Source organism: Oncorhynchus gorbuscha, linkage group LG07, assembly GCF_021184085.1.
Source record: "Oncorhynchus gorbuscha isolate QuinsamMale2020 ecotype Even-year linkage group LG07, OgorEven_v1.0, whole genome shotgun sequence".
Classification (NCBI taxonomy): domain Eukaryota; kingdom Metazoa; phylum Chordata; class Actinopteri; order Salmoniformes; family Salmonidae; genus Oncorhynchus; species Oncorhynchus gorbuscha.
Genome location: NC_060179.1, coordinates 4,217,738 through 4,239,776, shown reverse-complemented (window position 1 = coordinate 4,239,776; position 22,039 = coordinate 4,217,738). Strand labels below are relative to the sequence as shown.

At 44.3% G+C, this 22,039-nt stretch overlaps 1 protein-coding gene across 3 annotated transcripts in view; it reads right to left on the bottom strand.

The window, feature by feature from the left end:
• LOC124039447 (probable ubiquitin-conjugating enzyme E2 W-B) overlaps positions 1-22,039 on the bottom strand; it is a 36,142-nt gene that overhangs the window by 11,592 nt on the left and 2,511 nt on the right. For all 3 annotated transcript variants that reach the window (XM_046355414.1, XM_046355416.1, XM_046355415.1), the window contains exon 3: positions 7,430-7,532. In XM_046355414.1, the coding sequence (XP_046211370.1) occupies positions 7,430-7,532 (103 nt within the window). The remainder of the gene's footprint in view (positions 1-7,429; positions 7,533-22,039) is intronic.

The following is a 22,039-nucleotide window of genomic DNA, read 5'->3' as shown; positions in this document are numbered from 1 at the left end:
GAGAGAGAGAGAGAGAGAGAGAGAGAGAGAGAGAGATGGGGGGAGAGAGAGAGAGAGAGAGAGAAGGAAAAGAGATGGGGGAAAGAGAGAGAGAGAGAGAGAGAGAGAGAGAGAGAGAGAGAGAGAGAGAGAGAGAGAGAGAGAGAGAGAGAGAGAGAGAAAAGAGATGGGGAAAGAGAGAGAGAGAGAGAAAAGAGATGGGGGAGAGAGAGAGAGAGACAGACAGACAGACAGGGAAAGAGAGGGGAAAGAGAGGGGAAAGAGAGGGGTAGGGGGAAAGAGAGAGGGGGGGAAGAGAGTGGTAGGGGGAAGAGAGTGGTAGGGGGAAGAGAGGGGTAGGGGGGGAAGAGAGAGAGAGAGAGCGAGAGCGCTGCACACTTCTTTAGGGAGGATAACTACAGAGGAAGGGAAGACATCACAGCTCTCTCGCTGAACTCGCCAGCCACCAGAGCAGAGGCCCCTACAGTGTTGCTGTACATGGCATTAAGGGAGAACATTAAGGGAGAACTTTGCCAACATCTTGTTTTTAAGTGCAGTGTTGGGAAAATATCTAGTCCTTCTCAAAAATACGTATTTTAAGAGCCACGTGTACACACACACACGGATACATCCATTCACTTACAACACTCAAACAATTACAATGAGGTGGTAGTTATCTGTGGGGTGTTGTTGTGCTGGGGGTATGAGGTGGTAGTAGTAGCCTGACTGTAGATCTAATATTCTCTCTCTATTTATAGTCCACTGATATGTAAAATAAGATTGTCACGTTAAGCTAATCCTCTCAAACGTGGCCCGTGGGCTTTAAAACACTGGCGTAGAGAGAGAGAGACAGCTAGAGAGAAAAGGACAGCTAGAGAGAGAGAGGGAGACAGCTAGAGAGAAAATGACAGCTAGAGAGAGAGAGAGAGACAGCTAGAGAGAAAATGACAGCTAGAGAGAAAATGACAGCTAGAGAGAAAATGACAGCTAGAGAGAGAGAGAGACAGCTAGAGAGAAAATGACATCTAGAGAGAAAATGACAGCTAGAGAGAAAATGACAGCTAGAGAGAAAATGACAGCTAGAGAGAAAATGACAGCTAGAGAGAGAGAGAGACAGCTAGAGAGAGAGAGAGACAGCTAGAGAGAGAGACACAGCTAGAGAGAGAGAGAGAGACAGCTAGAGAGAAAATGACAGCTAGAAAGACAGCTAGAGAGAAAAGGACAGCTAGAGAGAGAGAGACAGCTAGAGAGAGAGAGACAGCTAGAGAGAAAAGGACCGCTAGAGAGAGACAGAGACACAGCTAGAGAGGGAGAGAGAGAGAGACAGCTAGAGAGAAAAGGACAGCTAGAGAGAGAGAGGGAGACAGCGAGAGAGAAAATGACAGCTAGAGAGAGAGAGAGAGACAGCTAGAGAGAGAGAGAGAGAGAGAGCTAGAGAGAAAAGGACCACTAGAGAGAGACAGAGACACAGCTAGAGAGACAGTCAGCTAGAGAGAGAGAGACAGAGAGACAGTGCGAGAGAGAGCCAGCTAGAGAGAGAGAGCCAGCTAGAGAGAGAGAGCCAGCTAGAGAGAGAGAGAGACAGCTAGAGTGAGAGCGCGAGAGAGACAGCTAGAGTGAAAAGGACTGCTAGAGAGAGGGAGAGAGACAGTGTGAGAGAGAGACAGCATGAGAGAGAGCCAGCTAGAGAGACAGAGAGACAGCGCAAGAGAGAGACAGCTAGAGAGAAAAGGACCGCTAGAGAGAGAGACAGCACGAGAGAGAGACAGCGCAAGAGAGAGAGAGACAGGGCAAGAGAGAGAGAGAGAGACAGGGCAAGAGAGAGAGAGAGACAGGGCAAGAGAGAGAGAGACAGGGCAAGAGAGAGAGAGACAGGGCAAGAGAGAGAGAGACAGGGCAAGAGAGAGAGAGACAGGGCAAGAGAGAGAGAGACAGGGCAAGAGAGAGAGAGACAGCTAGAGAGAGAGAGACAGCTAGAGAGAGAGAGACAGCTAGAGAGAGAGAGACAGCTAGAGAGAGAGAGACAGCTAGAGAGAGAGAGACAGCTAGAGAGAGAGAGACAGATAGAGAGAGAGAGACAGCTAGAGAGAGAGAGACAGCTAGAGAGAGAGAGACAGCTAGACAGAGTGAGAGAGAGCGAGAAAGAGACAGAGTTTTGAAACTTCTGTATGTGTAATGTTTACTGTTAATTTTTATTGTTTATTTCACTTTTGTATATTAGATATCTCATTTGCTTTGGCAATGTTAACACGTTTCCCATGCCAATAAAGCCCCTTGGATTGAATTGAGAGAGACAGTGAGAGAGAGAGACAGTGAGAGAGAGAGACAGTGAGAGAGAGAGACAGTGAGAGAGAGAGACAGAGAGAGAGAGAGACAGAGAGAGACAGAGACAGAGAGAGACAGAGACAGAGAGAGAGAGAGAGAGAGAGAGAGAGAGAGAGAGAGAGAGAGAGAGAGATCTGTCTCCACTGTGTCCTAGGGTCAGGATCCAATTATGAGCCACCAATAAATTCATATTAGTATGATCCAGGGGAGTGAGTTCTAGAATACATTAATATGATCCAGGGGAGTGAGTTCTAGAATACATTAATATGATCCAGGGGAGTGAGTTCTAGAATAAATTAATATGATCCAGGGGAGTGAGTTCTAGAATAAATTATTATGATCCAGGGGAGTGAGTTCTAGAATACATTAATATGATCCAGGGGAGTGAGTTCTAGAATACATTAATATGATCCAGGGGAGTGAGTTCTAGAATACATTAATATGATCCAGGGGAGTGAGTTCTAGAATAAATTAACATGATCCAGGGGAATGAGTTCTAGAATAAATTAATATTAAAATGATCCAGGGGAGTGAGTTCTAGAATACATTAATATGATCCAGGGGAGTGAGTTCTAGAATAAATTAACATGATCCAGGGGAGTGAGTTCTAGAATAAATTAGTATGATCCAGGGGAGTGAGTTCTAGAATAAATTAGTATTAAAATGATCCAGGGGAGTGAGTTCTAGAATAAATTATTATGATCCAGGGGAGTGAGTTCTAGAATAAATTAGTATTAATATGATCCAGGGGAGTGAGTTCTAGAATAAATTATTATTAACATGACTCAGGGGAGTGAGTTCTAGAATAAATTAACATGATTCAGGGAGTGAGTTCTAGAATAAATTAACATGATCCAGGGGAGTGAGTTCTAGAATAAATTAATATGATTCAGGGGAGTGAGTTCTAGAATAAATTAATATGATTCAGGGGAGTGAGTTCTAGAATAAATTAATATGATCCAGGGGAGTGAGTTCTAGAATAAATTAACATGATTCAGGGGAGTGAGTTCTAGAATAAATTAACATGATCCAGGGGAGTGAGTTCTAGAATGAATTAACATGATCCAGGGGAGTGAGTTCTAGAATAAATTAACATGATCCAGGGGAGTGAGTTCTAGAATAAATTAATATGATCCAGGGGAGTGAGTTCTAGAATAAATTAATATTAACATGATCCAGGGGAGTGAGTTCTAGAATACATTAATATGATCCAGGGGAGTGAGTTCTAGAATAAATTAACATGATTCAGGGGAGTGAGTTCTAGAATAAATTAATATTAAAATGATCCAGGGGAGTGAGTTCTAGAATAAATTAGTATTAAAATGATCCAGGGGAGTGAGTTCTAGAATAAATTCATATGATCCAGGGGAGTAAGTTCTAGAATACATTAATATGATCCAGGGGAGTGAGTTCTAGAATAAATTAATATGATCCAGGGGAGTGAGTTCTAGAATAAATTAATGTGATCCAGGGGAGTGAGTTCTAGAATACATTAACATGATCCAGGGGAGTGAGTTCTAGAATAAATTAATATTAACATGATCCAGGGGAGTGAGTTCTAGAATACATTAATATGATCCAGGGGAGTGAGTTCTAGAATACATTAATATGATCCAGGGGAGTGAGTTCTAGAATACATTAATATGATCCAGGGGAGTGAGTTCTAGAATACATTAATATGATCCAGGGGAGTGAGTTCTAGAATAAATTAATATGATCCAGGGGAGTGAGTTCTAGAATAAATTAACATGACCCAGGGGAGAGGACATGACCCAGGGGAGAGGACATGACCCAGGGGAGAGGACATGACCCAGGGGAGAGGACATGACCCAGGGGAGAGGACATGACCCAGGGGAGAGGACATGACCCAGGGGAAAGGACATGACCCAGGGGAAAGGACATGACCCAGGGGAAAGGACATGACCCAGGGGAGAGGACATGACCCCAGGGGAGAGGACCCAGGGCAGAGGACACTAAAAGGTGGAAAACCATGTAAAGGATGTTGCTCCACATGAAAGTACGGTACTGCGTCAAAATGAAATCACAAACACTATACCTGCTTGATGCCTACTCATGACTGTAAGCTTCTTTGGATAAAATAATCTGCTAAATGGCACATAATATTATAATATAGAAAACATCGAACCTCTAAGTGCACTGACCTCAAGTAAGTTTACTACTTGCTAGGCTATGTTTACAGCACCCTCTCTACCCTACAGAATGATATCCATCCTCTTCATCAGACTGGAACCCTCTCTACCCTACAGAATGATATCCACCCTCTTCATCAGACCAGTAGACTGGAACCCTCTACCTTACAGAATAAAATAATATATAATAATAATAATATATGCCATTTAGCAGACGCTTTTATCCAAAGCGACTTACAGTCATGTGTGCATACATTCTACGTATGGGTGGTCCCGGGGATCGAACCCACTACCCTGGCGTTACAAGCGCCATGCTCTACCAACTGAGCTACAGAAGGACCATAAATATATCCACCCTCTTCATCAGACTGGAACCCTCTACCTTACAGAATGATATCCACCCTCTTCAGCAGACCAGTAGACTGGAACCCTCTCTACCTTACAGAATGATATCCATCCTCTTCATCAGACTGGAACCCTCTCTACCCTACAGAATGATATCCATCCTCTTCATCAGACTGGAACCCTCTCTACCTTACAGAATGATATCCATCCTCTTCATCAGACTGGAACCCTCTCTACCCTACAGAATGATATCCACCCTCTTCATCAGACTGGAACCCTCTCTACCTTACAGAATGATATCCATCCTCTTCATCAGACCAGTAGACTGGAACCCTCTCTACCCTACAGAATGATATCCATCCTCTTCATCAGACTGGAACCCTCTCTACCTTACAGAATGATATCCATCCTCTTCATCAGACCAGTAGACTGTAACCCTCTCTACCTTACAGAATGATATCCACCCTCTTCATCAGACTGGAACCCTCTACCTTACAGAATGATATCCACCCTCTTCATCAGACTGGAACCCTCTCTACCTTACAGAATGATATCCATCCTCTTCATCAGACCAGTAGACTGGAACCCTCTCTACCTTACAGAATGATATCCACCCTCTTCATCAGACTGGAACCCTCTCTACCTTACAGAATGATATCCACCTCTTCATCAAACCAGTAGACTGGAACCCTCTCTACCCTACAGAATGATATCCATCCTCTTCATCAGACTGGAACCCTCTCTACCCTACAGAATGATATCCATCCTCTTCATCAGACCAGTAGACTGGAACCCTCTACCTTACAGAATGATATCCATCCTCTTCATCAGACTGGAACCCTCTCTACCTTACAGAATGATATCCACCCTCTTCATCAGACCAGTAGACTGGAACCCTCTCTACCTTACAGAATGATATCCACCCTCATCATCAGACTGGAACCCTCTACCTTACAGAATGATATCCACCCTCTTCATCAGACTGGAACCCTCTCTACCCTACAGAATGATATCCACCCTCTTCATCAGACTGGAACCCTCTCTACCCTACAGAATGATATCCATCCTCTTCATCAGACTGGAACCCTCTACCTTACAGAATGATATCCACCCTCTTCATCAGACTGGAACCCTCTACCTTACAGAATGATATCCATCCTCTTCATCAGACCAGTAGACTGAAACCCTCTCTACCCTACAGAATGATATCCACCCTCTTCATCAGACCAGTAGACTGGAACCCTCTCTACTCAGCCAAATGACCTGTTACTAAGCAACATACCCACTAAGCCAAATGACCTGTTACTAAGCAACATACACACGAAGCCAAATGACCTGTTACTAAGCAACATACCCACTAAGCCAAATGACCTGTTACTAAGCAACATACCCACTAAGCCAAATGACCTGTTACTAAGCAACATACCCACTCAGCCAAATGACCTGTTACTAAGCAACATACCCACTAAGCCAAATGACCTGTTACTAAGCAACATACCCACTAAGCCAAATGACCTGTTACTAAGCAACATACCCACTCAGCCAAATGACCTGTTACTAAGCAACATACCCACTCAGCCAAATGACCTGTTACTAAGCAACATACCCACGAAACCAAATGACCTGTTACTGAGCAACATACCCACTAAGCCAAATGACCTGTTACTGAGCAACATACCCACTAAGCCAAATGACCTGTTACTGAGCAACATACCCACTAAGCCAAATTACCTGTTACTAAGCAACATACCCACTAAGCCAAATGATCTGTTACTAAGCAACATACCCACTAAGCCAAATGACCTGTTACTAAGCAACATACCCACTCAGCCAAATGACCTGTTACTAAGCAACATACCCACTCAGCCAAATGACCTGTTACTAAGCAACATACCCACGAAACCAAATGACCTGTTACTGAGCAACATACCCACTAAGCCAAATGACCTGTTACTGAGCAACATACCCACTAAGCCAAATTACCTGTTACTAAGCAACATACCCACTAAGCCAAATGACCTGTTACTGGGCAACATACCCACTAAGCCAAATTACCTGTTACTAAGCAACATACCCACTCAGCCAAATGACCTGTAACTAAGCAACATACCCACTAAGCCAAATGACCTGTTACTGGGCAACATACCCACTAAGCCAAATTACCTGTTACTAAGCAACATACCCACTAAGCCAAATGACCTGTTACTGAGCAACATACCCACTAAGCCAAATTACCTGTTACTAAGCAACATACCCACTAAGCCAAATGACCTGTTACTGGGCAACATACCCACTAAGCCAAATTACCTGTTACTAAGCAACATACCCACTCAGCCAAATGACCTGTAACTAAGCAACATACCCACTAAGCCAAATGACCTGTTACTGGGCAACATACCCACTAAGCCAAATTACCTGTTACTAAGCAACATACCCACTAAGCCAAATGACCTGTTACTGAGCAACATACCCACTAAGCCAAATTACCTGTTACTAAGCAACATACCCACTCAGCCAGCCTACTGACAGAGCATGGATCTTGTGTCATTGAGTGTCCTAGCTAACTGATTCAACAGAAATATACATGACTATTTATTAATGAGGAAGCGCTAGGCTAGCTAGCTACTTACCTGAGGTGAATCGAAAGGATACCGACTACTGAATTTGAAAAGCAGCTGAAATTTCTCTCCTTCGTAGAGCGTGCCCGTGGCTCCTTCCATATCTACAATCCACCTGGATGAAAAAGGTAGAAGATATGAATATATTAAAATATATACACAAACACACACAGTACTAGTCAAAAGGTTTGGACACACCTGGATAGGGACTACCAGCTCTCTGTAACCTAGAGGACAACCAGTGGGTCTGTCTCCTCTATACCACCCACCTGGTAGTGTGGTGGATGGGACTACCAGCTCTCTGTAACCTAGAGGAGTACCAGCTCTCTGTACCCTAGAGGGCAACCAGTGGGTCCATCTCCTCTATACCACCCACCTGGTAGTGTGGTGGATGGGACTCCCAGCTCTCTGTAACCTAGAGGGCAACCAGTGGGTCTGTCTCCTCTATACCACCCACCTGGTAGTGTGGTGGATGGGACCACCAGCTCTCTGTACCCTAGAGGGCAACCAGTGGGTCCATCTCCTCTATACCACCCACCTGGTAGTGTGGTGGATGGGACTACCAGCTCTCTGTAACCTAGAGGGCAACCAGCGGGTCCATCTCCTCTATACCATGTTGAGAGAATGTCATGAGTGTGCTAAGCTGTCATCAAGGCAAAGGGTGGCTACTAGGAAGAACCTCAAATACCAAAATATATTTATGTTAAACACTTCATTTGGTTACACCCCATTTAGGCCCCCTCAGATCAGACCTATGCCCCTTCCTGCCCCCCCCCCCCCCCCCCCCACTCTCGGAAAGAGGGCCTCAACATGAAAGTGACACAAACGCCCAGGCCGTGAGCAGGCAAACAGGCCCAAGCCCCACTCTTACACTCGCCCGAGCCAATGGCATGTACCAGATGCTCAGCAGGCTCTGCTCACACTTACTGGCCTGAGGCCAAACCACACGACCAACAACATTGGACACTCTATGGAACACAAAGCCTTCGCTATCTCATCCTGGAATATCCAAGGCCTGAGATCATCTGCCTTTGGCCCACAGAGCAGGAACCTGGACTTCACCAAAGAAATCAGAAATACAGACATTGTCATCCTACAAGAAACATGGTATAGAGGAGATGGACCCACTGGTTGTCCTCTAGGTTACAGAGAGCTGGTAGTCCCATCCACCACACTACCAGGTGGGTGGTATAGAGGAGATGGACCCACTGGTTGCCCTCTAGGTTACAGAGAGCTGGTAGTCCCATCCACCACACTACCAGGTGGGTGGTATAGAGGAGATGGACCCACTGGTTGCCCTCTAGGTTACAGAGAGCTGGTAGTCCCATCCACCACACTACCAGGTGGGTGGTAGTGAAATGGGACAAACACTGTAAAACACCAAATAATGCAGCATTCTGCTGTCACGCCCTGATCTTAGTATTCTTTGTTTTCTTTATTATTTTGGTCATTGTGTGACATGGGTGATGTATGTGTTTTTGTTCCTGTCTAGGGGTTTTGTATGTCTATGGGTGTTCACTAGTCTAGGTATTATGTATGTCTATGGTTGCCTAGATTGGTTCTCAATTAGAGGCAGCTGTCTATCGTTGTCTCTGATTGGGAACCATATTTAGGCAGCCATATTCCTTGGGTATTTCATGGGTTATTGTCTATGTTTAGTTGTCAGCACTATTATTGTATAACTTCACGTTTGTTTTGTTGTTTTTGTATAGTTTGTTCCGTCATTAAAAGAACATGTATTCAAAATCACGCTGCGCCTTGGTCTCATCGCTATAACGAACGTGACAAAGGCCGATACCCGATTATTATCCAAATCCAGAAAATACCCGTTAAATTCTACAACCACCGAAAAGGAAGCGATTCTATAACAATGCAATCACCTACAGAGAGATGAACCTGGAGAAGAGTCCCCTAAGCAAGCTGGTCCTGGGGCTCTGTTCACAAACACAAACAGACCCCACAGAGCCCCAGGACAGCAACAATATTAGACCCAACCAAATCATGAGAAAACAAAAAGATAATTACTTGACACATTGGAAAGAATTTACAAAAAAAACTGAACAAACTAGAATGCTATTTGGCCCTAAACAGAGAGTACACAGCGGCAGAATACCTGACCACTGTGACTGACACACACTTAAGGTAAGCTTTGACTATGTACAAACTCAGTGAGCATAGCCTTGCTATTGAGAAAGGCCGCCGTAGGCAGACATGGCTCAAGAGAAAACAGGCTATGTGCTCACTGCCCACTGCCCACAAAATGAGGTGGAAACTGAGCTGCACTTCCTAACCTCCTGCCCAATGTATGACCATATTAGAGACACATATTTCCCTCAGATTACAGAGACCCACAAAGAATTTGAAAACAAGTCCAATTATGAGAAACTCCCTGGGTGAAACTCTACTGGGTGAAATACCACAGTGTGCCATCACAGCAGCAAGATTTGTGACCTGTTGCCACAACAAACACCATTGTATATACAACCCATATTTATGTTAATTTATTTCCCCTTTTGTACATTTAACTATTTGCACATAATATGACATTTGAAATGTATTTATTCTTTTGGAACATTTGTGAGTTTACTGTTACTTTTTATTGTTCTTTTCACTTTCGTTTCATTTTAGTTTCTATTTCACTTGCTTTGGCAATGTAAACATGTTCCACATGCCAATAAAGCACCTTGAATTGAGGAGGAAAGAGAGCAAGAGAGAAAGGGTGAGAGAGCGAGAGAGACAAACAGACCGACAGACAGAGAGACAGACAGAGAGACACAGAGAGTGACAGAGAGAGAGAGACAGAGAGAGAGAGAGAGACAGACAGAGAGCGAGACAGACAGAGAAACAGACAGAGACACAGAGAGACAGAAGCTCATCTAGTGGGAGTAGCAAACACACACATTTGAAACTTTCGGCCGACTGTCAGACCAGGCCTCTTGAGGAGCTGTTTTAATGGTTCAGGCCTCTTAGTTCCAGTGAAGGTGACTGCGAGCCGGGCCTAATGACCCAACGTTAGCGCCCGACCTCACTAAAGCTCTTGTGGCTGAATGGAAACAAGTCCCCCCGCAGCAACGTTCCAACATCTAGTGGAAAGCCTTCCCAGAAGAGTGGAGGCTGTTATAGCAGCAATGTTCCAACATCTAGTGGAAAGCCTTCCCAGAAGAGTGGAGGCTGTTATAGCAGCAATGTTCCAACATCTAGTGGAAAGCCTTCCCAGAAGAGTGGAGGCTGTTATAGCAGCAATGTTCCAACATCTAGTGGAAAGCCTTCCCAGAAGAGTGGAGGCTGTTATAGCAGCAATGTTCCAACATCTAGTGGAAAGTCTTCCCAGAAGAGTGGAGGGAGGCTGTTATAGTGGAGGCAACCAAATGGACCAACCAAAGTGGAGGACCAACCAGAAAGGGAGGACCAATGTTCCAACAAAGGGAGGACCAACCAAAGGTGGACCAACCAAAGGGGGGACCAACATCAAAGGGGGCAACAACATCTAGTGGAAACCAGAAAGTGGAGGGGAGCAGCAATGAGGGTGGAAACCAAAGGGGGGACCAACCAAAGGGGGACCAACCTAGTGGAAAGCCTTCCCAGAAGGGGGACCAACCAAAGGACCAACCAAAGGGAGGACCAACCAAAGAGGGGACCAACCAAAGGGGGACCAACCAAAGGGAGGACCAACCAAAGGGGGACCAACCAAAGGGGGACCAACCAAAGGGGGACCAACCAAAGGGGGACCAACCAAAGGGGGACCAACCAAAGGGGGACCAACCAAAGGGGGACCAACCAAAGGGGGACCAACCAAAGGGGGGGACAAAGGGGGGACCAACCAAGGGGACCAAAAGGGGGGGAGGACCAACCAAAGGGGGACCAACCAAAGGGGGACCAACCAAAGGGGGACCAACCAAAGGGGGACCAACCAAAGGGAGGACCAACCAAAGGGAGGGACCAACCAAAGGGAGGAGGACCAACCAAAGGGGGGGGCAACTCCTTATGAACAGGTAGGCTCGATGAGCGTTTTATTCCAAAATCAACTTTTGGAATAGTACTTTTGGTCATGTAGAATAAGTTTACAAAAGCAAGTTTTTTATTATTTATCTTACCTTTATTTTACTAGGCAAGTCAGTTGAGAACAAATTTTATTTTCCAGGTAGGCTAGTGGGAACACCTGGGTTAACTGCCTGTTCAGGGGCAGAACACCTTTATTTAACCTTGTCAGCTAGTTGAGAACATTTTATTTAACCAGGTACTAGTCCAACGCTTTAACCACTAGGCCAGTTGCCACCCCTTTATTTAACCAGGTAGGCTAGTTGAGAACACCCCCATCTAACCAGGTAGGCTAGTTGAGAACACCTTTATTTAACCAGGTAGGCTAACCCTAGGCCAGTTGAGAACCCTTTATTTAACCAGGTAGGCCAGTTGAGAACCCTCCACTCTAACCACTAGGCTAACCCTGAGAACACCCTCCACTCTAACCACTAGGCTAACCCTGCCGCCCCTCCACCTCTATTTACCACCAGGTAGGCCCTGAGAACACCTCCATTTAACCACTAGGCTAACCCTGCCGAACCCTCCACTCTAACCACTAGGCTAACCCTTTAACCGCCCCTCCACTTAACCACTAGGCTAACCCTGCCGAACCCTCCACTTTAACCACTAGGCTAACCCTGCCGAACCCTTACTCTAACCACTAGGCTAACCCTTATTTAACCCCCTCCACTCTAACCACCTAGGCTGAGAACACCCTAACCGCCCCTCCACTCTAACCACTAGGCTAGTTGAGAACCCTAACCACTAGGCCCCTCCACTCTAACCACTAGGCTACCCTATTTAACCCCATTTAACACAACAAAATGTACAGTAAACATTATTATATGTTATCAGCTATTAACATAGCTTTGTGTTTAACCAGGAACGTTGTTATTCGCTATGGTAACGCTACATCAATAACATGGAAACAATATGGCGGCCATAGAAAGGGGAAGCAACAGTGTTGGACTCGTATCTCGAAACCTCAGTACTAGAACATAAAAAACAGCTCTGTTCTTCTAACCAGTTAGGCTAGTTTCCGTGCTTCTGTCTAAACGTGTCTCGCATCATAACCGTGGATTAAGAGGATCAGGTCATTTAAATCAAATCAAATGTATTTATATAGCCCCTTCGTACATCAGCTGATATTTCAAAGTGCTGTACAGAAACCCAGCCTAAAACCCCAAACAGCAAGCAATGCAGGTGTAGAATTTATCTGAATTCTCAGTCGTAAACTAGCCAGGCGACTTCAGCATGCAGCTGACACAGCGAGCCAATTTTGAGAAGCAAGCGAGAGAGTAAATGTAGACAGCAAGGCTTCTAATGAAAACATACCTCCATCTTGTTGACAAAATTTGGCTCCAGAAGCAAACTATGGGAATACTTTTTGCTGACAGAGGAGATGAGGCCCAAACCACCAAAACAACGAAGCAAAAGGTGGTTCAAAGCATTGCAGAGGGAGGTTTAGTTAAAAGAAGACGTGAACAACAAAAACTACTTTACACATGACATTTGCAATGTTACATTATACTACTGGGATAGCTCAGTTGGTAGAGCATGGCGCTTGTAACGCCAGGGTAGTGGGTTCAATCCCCGGGACCACCCATACGTAGAATGTATGCACACATGACTGTAAGTCGCTTTGGATAAAAGCGTCTGCTAAATGGCATATATTAACTCCATTTGAATCATTTTTGAGTGGGGCAGGTTAAACTAGTTTAATATGGGGGTAGGGGTTAAACTAGTTTAATATGGGGGGTTAAACTAGTTTAATATGGGGGGGGGCAGGTTAAACTAGTTTAATATGGGGGTTAAACTAGTTTAATATGGGGGGGTTAAACTAGGTTAATATGGGGGGGTTAAACTAGGTTAATATGGGGGGGGGTAGGGTTACACTAGTTTAATATGGGGGTTAAACTAGGTTAATATGGGGGGCCCTCCACTTTAACCACTAGTTTCCACTCTAACCATAGGGGTTAAACTAGGTTAATATGGGGGGTTAAACTAGGTTAATATGGGGGGTTAAACTAGGTTAAAATGGGGGGTAGGGTTAAACTAGGTTAATATGGGGGGTTAAACTAGGTTAATATGGGGGGTAGGGTTAAACTAGGTTAATATGGGGGGGTGTAGGGTTAATATGGGGGGAGTAGGGTTAAACTAGGTTAATATGGGGGGATAGGGTTAAACTAGGTTAATATGGGGGTTAAACTAGGTTAATATCCATTAAATAGCTAGTTAAACTAGTTTAATATAGTTTAATATGGGGGTTAAACTAGTTTAATATGGAGGGGTAGAGTTAACCTAGTTAATATGGGGGGTAGGGTTAAACTAGTTTAATATGGGGGGTCAGGATAAACTAGCTTAATATGGGGGGGTAGGGTTAAACTAGTTTAATATGGGGGGGTCAGGATAAACTAGTTTAATATGGGGGTCAGGTTAACTAGTTTAATATGGGGGGTAGGGTTAAACTAGTTTAATATGGGGGGTAGGGTTAAACTAGTTTAATATGGGGGGTTAAACTCCAGTTTAATATGGGGGGTAGGGTTAAACTAGTTTAATATGGGGGGTAAGGTTAAACTAGTTTAATATGGGGGTAGGGTTAAACTAGTTTAATATGGAGAGGGTAGGGTTAAACTAGGTTAATATGGGGGTCAGGGTTAAACTAGTTTAATAGGGGGGGTTAAACTAGTTTAATATCGCTTTGGGGGGGTTAAACTAGTTTAATATGAGGGGGGGTTAAACTAGTTTAATATGGGGGGGTTAAACTAGGTTAATATGGGGGGGTTAAACTAGGTTAATATGGGGGGGTTAAACTAGGTTAATATGGGGGTTAAACTAGGTTAATATGGGGGGGTTAAACTAGGTTAATATGGGGGGGGTTAAACTAGGTTAATATGGGGGGTAGGGGGTTAAACTAGGTTAATATGGGGGTAGGGTTAAACTAGGTTAATATGGGGGGTAGAGTTAAACTAGGTTAATATGGGGGGTAGGGTTAAACTAGGTTAATATGGGGGGTAGGGTTAAACTAGTTTAATATGGGGGGTTAAACTAGTTTAATATGGGGGGGGTTAAACTAGTTTAATATGGGGGGGGTTAAACTAGTTTAATATGGGGGGGTTAAACTAGTTTAATATGGGGGGGGTTAAACTAGTTTAATATGGGGGGGTTAAACTAGTTTAATATGGGGGGGTTAAACTAGTTTAATATGGGGGGGGGTTAAACTAGTTTAATATGGGGGGTTAAACTAGTTTAATATGGGGGGTTAAACTAGTTTAATATGGGGGGGTAGAGTTAACCTAGTTAATATGGGGGGTAGGGTTAAACTAGTTTAATATGGGGGGGGTCAGGATAAACTAGTTTAATATGGGGGGGTAGGGTTAAACTAGTTTAATATGGGGGGGGGGGTCAGGATAAACTAGTTTAATATGGGGGGTCAGGATAAACTAGTTTAATATGGGGGGTAGGGTTAAACTAGTTTAATATGGGGGGGTAGGGTTAAACTAGTTTAATATGGGGGGTAGGGTTAAACTAGTTTAATATGGGGGGTAGGGTTAAACTAGTTTAATATGGGGGGTAGGGTTAAACTAGTTTAATATGGGGGGGTAGGGTTAAACTAGTTTAATATGGGGGGTAGGGTTAAACTAGTTTAATATGGGGGGGTAGGGTTAAACTAGTTTAATATGGGGGGGTAGGGTTAAACTAGTTTAATATGGGGGGGGTAGGGTTAAACTAGTTTAATATGGGGGGGTTAATATGGGGGTTAAACTAGTTTAATATGGGGGGGGTTAAACTAGGTTAATATGGGGGTTAAACTAGGTTAATATGGGGGGGGTTAAACTAGGTTAATATGGGGGGGGGGGTTAAACTAGGTTAATATGGGGGGGTTAAACTAGGTTAATATGGGGGGGGGTTAAACTAGGTTAATATGGGGGGGTTAATATGGGGGTTAAACTAGGTTAATATGGGGGTAAACTAGGTTAATATGGGGGGGTTAAACTAGGTTAATATGGGGGGTATAGGGTTAAACTAGGTTAATATGGGGGGTTAAACTAGGTTAATATGGGGGGGGGTTAAACTAGGTTAATATGGGGGGTTAAACTAGGTTAATATGGGGGTTAACTAGGTTAAACTAGGTTAATATGGGGGGGGTAGGGTTAAACTAGGTTAATATGGGGGTTAAACTAGTTTAATATGGGGGGGTTAAACTAGTTTAATATGGGGGGGTTAAACTAGTTAATATGGGGGGTAGGGTTAAACTAGTTTAATATGGGGGGGGGTTAATAGGGTTAAACTAGGGGGTAGGGTTAAACTAGTTTAATATGGGGGGGGTTAAACTAGTTTAATATGGGGGGGGTTAAACTAGTTTAATGGGGGGGGGTTAAACTAGTTTTAATATGGGGGGGGTTAAACTAGTTTAATATGGGGGTTAAACTAGTTTAATATGGGGGGGGGTTAAACTAGTTTAATATGGGGGTTAAACTAGTTTAATATGGGAGTTAAACTAGTTTAATATGGGGGTTAAACTAGTTTAATATGGGGGGGGGTTAAACTAGTTTAATATGGGGGGGTCAGGATAAACTAGTTTAATATGGGGGGGGGGTTAAACTAGTTTAATGGGGGGGTCAGGATAAACTAGTTTAATATGGGGGGTAGGGTTAAACTAGTTTAATATGGGGGGGTAGGGTTAAACTAGTTTAATATGGGGGGGGTTAAACTAGTTTAATATGGGGGTAGGGTTAAACTAGTTTAATATGGGGGGGGTTAAACTAGGGTTAAACTAGTTTAATATGGGGGGGGTAGGGTTAAACTAGTTTAATATGGGGGGTAGGGTTAAACTAGGTTTAATATTGGGGTTATAGGGGGTAGGGTTAAACTAGTTTAATATGGGGGGGGTTAAACTAGTTTAATATGGGGGGTTAAACTAGTTTAATAGGTTAAGTTTATGGGGGGGGGTTAAACTAGGTTAATATGGGGTAGGGTTAAACTAGGTTAATATGGGGGGGGTTTAAACTAGTTTAATATGGGGGGGGGGTTAAACTAGGTTAATATGGGGGGGGTTAAACTAGTTTAATATGGGGGGGGGTTAAACTAGGTTAATATGGGGGGGGGTTAAACTAGGTTAATATGGGGGGGGTTAAACTAGGTTAATATGGGGGTTAAACTAGGTTAATATGGGGGTTAAACTAGGTTAATATGGGGGTTAAACTAGGTTAATATGAGGGGGGTTAAACTAGGTTAATAAGGTTAATATGGGGGGTAGGGTTAAACTAGGTTAATATGGGGGGGTAGGGTTAAACTAGGTTAATATGGGGGGTAGGGTTAAACTAGGTTAATATGGGGGGTAGGGTTAAACTAGGTTAATATGGGGGGTAGGGTTAAACTAGGTTAATATGGGGGGTAGGGTTAAACTAGTTTAATATGGGGGGTTAAACTAGTTTAATATGGGGGGGGTTAAACTAGTTTAATATGGGGGGGTTAAACTAGTTTAATATGGGGGGTAGGGTTAAACTAGTTTAATATGGGGGTTAAACTAGTTTAATAGGGTTAAACTAGTTTAATATGGGGGTTTAATAGGGTTAAACTAGTTTAATATGGGGGTAGGGTTAAACTAGTTTAATATGGGGGGGGGTTAAACTAGGGGGGTAGAGTTAAACTAGTTTAATATGGGGGGGTTAAACTAGTTTAATATGGGGGGGGTTAAACTAGTTTAATATGGGGGGGGGGGGGGGTTAAACTAGTTTAATAGTTTAATATGGGGGGTAGGGTTAAACTAGTTTAATATTAAGGGTTAAACTAGTTTAATATGGGGGGTAGGGTTAAACTAGTTTAATATGGGGGGTAGGGTTAAACTAGTTTAATATGGGGGGGTAGGGTTAAACTAGGTTAATATGGGGGGGTAGGGTTAAACTAGGTTAATATGGGGGGGTAGGGTTAAACTAGGTTAATATGGGGGGGGGGTTAAACTAGGTTAATATGGGGGGGGGGTTAAACTAGTTTAATATGGGGGGGTTAAACTAGTTTAATATGGGGGGTTAAACTAGTTTAATATGGGGGGGGTTAAACAGGATAAACTAGTTTAATATGGGGGGTCAGGATAAACTAGTTTAATATGGGGGGGGGGTTAAACTAGTTTAATATGGGGGGTAGGGTTAAACTAGTTTAATATGGGGGTAGGGTTAAACTAGTTTAATATGGGGGGGGGGTTAAACTAGTTTAATATGGGGGTAGGGTTAAACTAGTTTAATATGGGGGTAGGGTTAAACTAGTTTAATATGGGGAGGGTAGGGTTAAACTAGGTTAATATGGGGAGGGTAGGGTTAAACTAGGTTAATATGGGGAGGGTAGGGTTAAACTAGGTTAATATGGGGGGTAGGGTTAAACTAGGTTAATATGGGGGGGGGTTAAACTAGTTTAATATGGGGGTTAAACTAGTTTAATATGGGGGTAAACTAGGTTAATATGGGGGGGGGTTAAACTAGGTTAATATGGGGGGGTTAAACTAGGTTAATATGGGGGGGGTTAAACTAGGTTAATATGGGGGGGGTTAAACTAGGTTAATATGGGGGGGTTAAACTAGGTTAATATGGGGGGGTAAACTAGGTTAATATGGGGGGTAGGGTTAAACTAGTTTAATATGGGGGTAGGGTTAAACTAGTTTAATATGGGGGGGGGTTAAACTAGGTTAATATGGGGGGTTAAACTAGGTTAATATGGGGGGTAGGGTTAAAGTAGGTTAACATGGGGGGTAGGGTTAAACTAGGTTAATATGGGGGGGGGAGTAGGGTTAAACTAGGTTAATATGGGGGATAGGGTTAAAGTAGGTTAACATGGGGGGGGGGTATGGGGGTTAAACTAGGTTAATATGGGGGTAGGGTTAAACTAAGTTAATATGGGGGTTTAACTAGGTTAATATGGGGGGTTAATATGGGGGGGGGTTAAACTAGTTAAATAGTTTGGGGGGTTAAACTAGTTTAATATGGGGGGTTAAACTAGTTTAATATGGGGGGGGTTAAACTAGTTTAATATGGGGGGGTTAAACTAGTTTAATATGGGGGGTTAAACTAGTTTAATATGGGGGTTAAACTAGTTTAATATGGGGGGGGGTTAAACTAGTTTAATATGGGGGGGTTAAACTAGTTTAATACAGGGGGTCAGGATAAACTAGTTTAATACAGGGGGTCAGGATAAACTAGTTTAATACAGGGGGGTCAGGATAAACTAGTTTAATACAGGGGGTCAGGATAAACTAGTTTAATACAGGGGGTCAGGATAAACTAGTTTAATACAGGGGGTCAGGATAAACTAGTTTAATACAGGGGGTCAGGATAAACTAGTTTAATACAGGGGGGTCAGGATAAACTAGTTTAATACAGGGGGGGTCAGGATAAACTAGTTTAATACAGGGGGTCAGGATAAACTAGTTTAATAGGGGGGGGGGGTCAGGATAAACTAGTTTTTAATACAGGGGGTCAGGATAAACTAGTTTAATACAGGGGGGTCAGGATAAACTAGTTTAATACAGGGGGGTCAGGATAAACTAGTTTAATACAGGGGGTCAGGATAAACTAGTTTAATACAGGGGGTCGGGATAAACAAATTTAATACAGGGGGTCAGGATAAACTAGTTTAATACAGGGGGTCAGGATAAACTAGTTTAATACAGGGGGGGTCAGGATAAACTAGTTTAATACAGGGGGTCAGGATAAACTAGTTTAATACAGGGGGGGTCAGGATAAACTAGTTTAATACAGGGGGGTCAGGATAAACTAGTTTAATAAGGGGGGGTCAGGATAAACTAGTTTAATACAGGGGGGGGTCAGGATAAACTAGTTTAATAAGGGGGGGGTCAGGATAAACTAGTTTAATACAGGGGGGTCAGGATAAACTAGTTTAATACAGGGGGGGGGGGTCAGGATAAACTAGTTTAATACAGGGGGGGGTTTAATACAGTCAGGATAAACTAGTTTAATACAGGGGGGTCAGGATAAACTAGTTTAATAAGGGGGGTCAGGATAAACTAGTTTAATACAGGGGGGTCAGGATAAACTAGTTTAATACAGGGGGTCAGGATAAACAAATTTAATACAGGGGGGTCAGGATAAACTAGTTTAATACAGGGGGGGTCAGGATAAACAAATTTAATAATTCCTTGTTTACATTGGCCCGAGGAGCACCTACTCCGGCGACGTCATGACACCGTGGCGACGTCATGACACCGTGGCGACGTCATGACACCGTGGCGACGTCATGACACCGTGGCGACGTCATGACACCGTGGCGACGTCATGACACCGTGGTATCTAATGCTACTCTCATACCGCTGTGTAAAGACGGGGGACACTGACCCACAACACCACGGCAGGAACAACCGATCTAGAGACAGAGAGTACTCGCTCACACACACACACACACACACACACACACACACACACACACACACACACACACACACACAGTTCCATAAACAACAGCTACTAAACATTAACACATGCTACCGTATCTCTGTTTGCACTCAATCACACGGGCGCCATTCATTTGCTTTGGGTGCTGCTTCTCATGGAGAAAGATTATATCAGAAGCCAATGTTTTTGAAACAGACAAGAATGGATGGCTGTTACTGAACTAAAACAAGGAGGCATGCCGCTAACCAAACCAGCGTGTCTGTCAGTCTGTGTATATCCATTAGAGCAAACAGACACAATAAAGCTCTCTGCAACGGGAAAACGGTTTTGCAACAAAAAAAACGAGAGCTACAATTTGGTCAAATTCAGTTCACAGTAACCTAAAATAATGATATATTATTCACTCCCTGCCAATTTAGTTATGCTACAATTACTTACCCTAAATACACTGCCGCGCCACCCTCACGCTACACTGTCACGCTACACTGTCACGCTACACTGTCACGCTACACTGCCGCGCCACCCTCACGCTACAATGTCACGCTACACTGTCACGCTACACTGTCGCACGCACTACACTGTCGCACACACTACACTGTCGCACACACTACACTGCCGCGCCACCCTCACGCTACACTGTCACGCTACACTGTCACGCTACACTGTCACACACACTACACTGTCGCACACACTACACTGCCGCGCCACCGTCACGCTACACTGTCACGCTACACTGTCACGCTACACTGTCACGCTACACTGTCACACACACTACACTGTCGCACCACACTACACTGTCGCACCACACTGTCGCACCACACTGTCGCACCACACTGTCGCACTACACTGTCGCACTACACTGTCGCACTACACTACACTGTCACACTACACTGTCACACTACACTACACTGTCACACTACACTGTCACACTACACTGTCGCACTACACTGTCGCACTACACTGTCACACTACACTGTCGCACTACACTGTCACACACACTACACTGTCACACTACACTGTCGCACAACACTACACTGTCGCACACACTACACTGTCGCACTACACTACACTGTCGCACTACACTGTCGCACCACACTGTCGCACCACACTGTCACACCACACTGTCGCACCACACTACACTGTCACACTACACTGTCGCACTACACTGTCGCACTACACTGTCGCACTACACTACACTGTCGCACTACACTACACTGTCGCACCACACTGTCGCACCACACTGTCGCACCACACTACACTGTCGCACCACACTGTCGCACTACACTGCACTGTCGCACACACTACACTGTCGCACACACTACACTGTCGCACACACTACACTGTCGCACACACTACACTGTCGCACACACTACACTGTCGCACACACTACACTGTCGCACACACTACACTGTCGCACACACTACACTGTCATACTACACTGTCACACTACACTGTCACACTACACTGTCACACTACACTGTCACACTACACTGTCAAACCACACTACACTGTCACACACACTACACTGTCGCACTACACTGTCGCACCCCACTACACTGTCACACTACACTGTCACACCACACTGTCGCACCACACTGTCACACTACACTGTCGCACCACACTGTCGCACCACACTACACTGTCGCACCACACTGTCGCACTACACTGTCGTACTACACTGTCGCACTACACTGTCGCACAACACTACACTGTCGCACACACTACACTGTCGCACTACACTACACTGTCGCACTACACTACACTGTCGCACTACACTACACTGTCGCACCACACTGTCGCACCACACTGTCGCACCACACTGTCGCACCACACTGTCGCACCACACTACACTGTCACACTACACTGTCGCACTACACTACACTGTCGCACCACACTGTCGCACCACACTGTCGCACCACACTGTCGCACCACACTACACTGTCACACTACACTGTCGCACCACACTGTCGCACTACACTGTCGCACTACACTGTCGCACTACACTGTCGCACTACACTGTCGCACTACACTGTCGCACTACACTGTCGCACTACACTGATATACTAACCTCACTACACTCACACGAGTTAGTAGGTCTACACCGGTTGTTTACGAAGCATGTGACGAATCAAATTGATTTGAAGAACCCATGCTAACAAGCTAACGTTGGATAGCTACTTCTAGACAAATGAGAAAACAT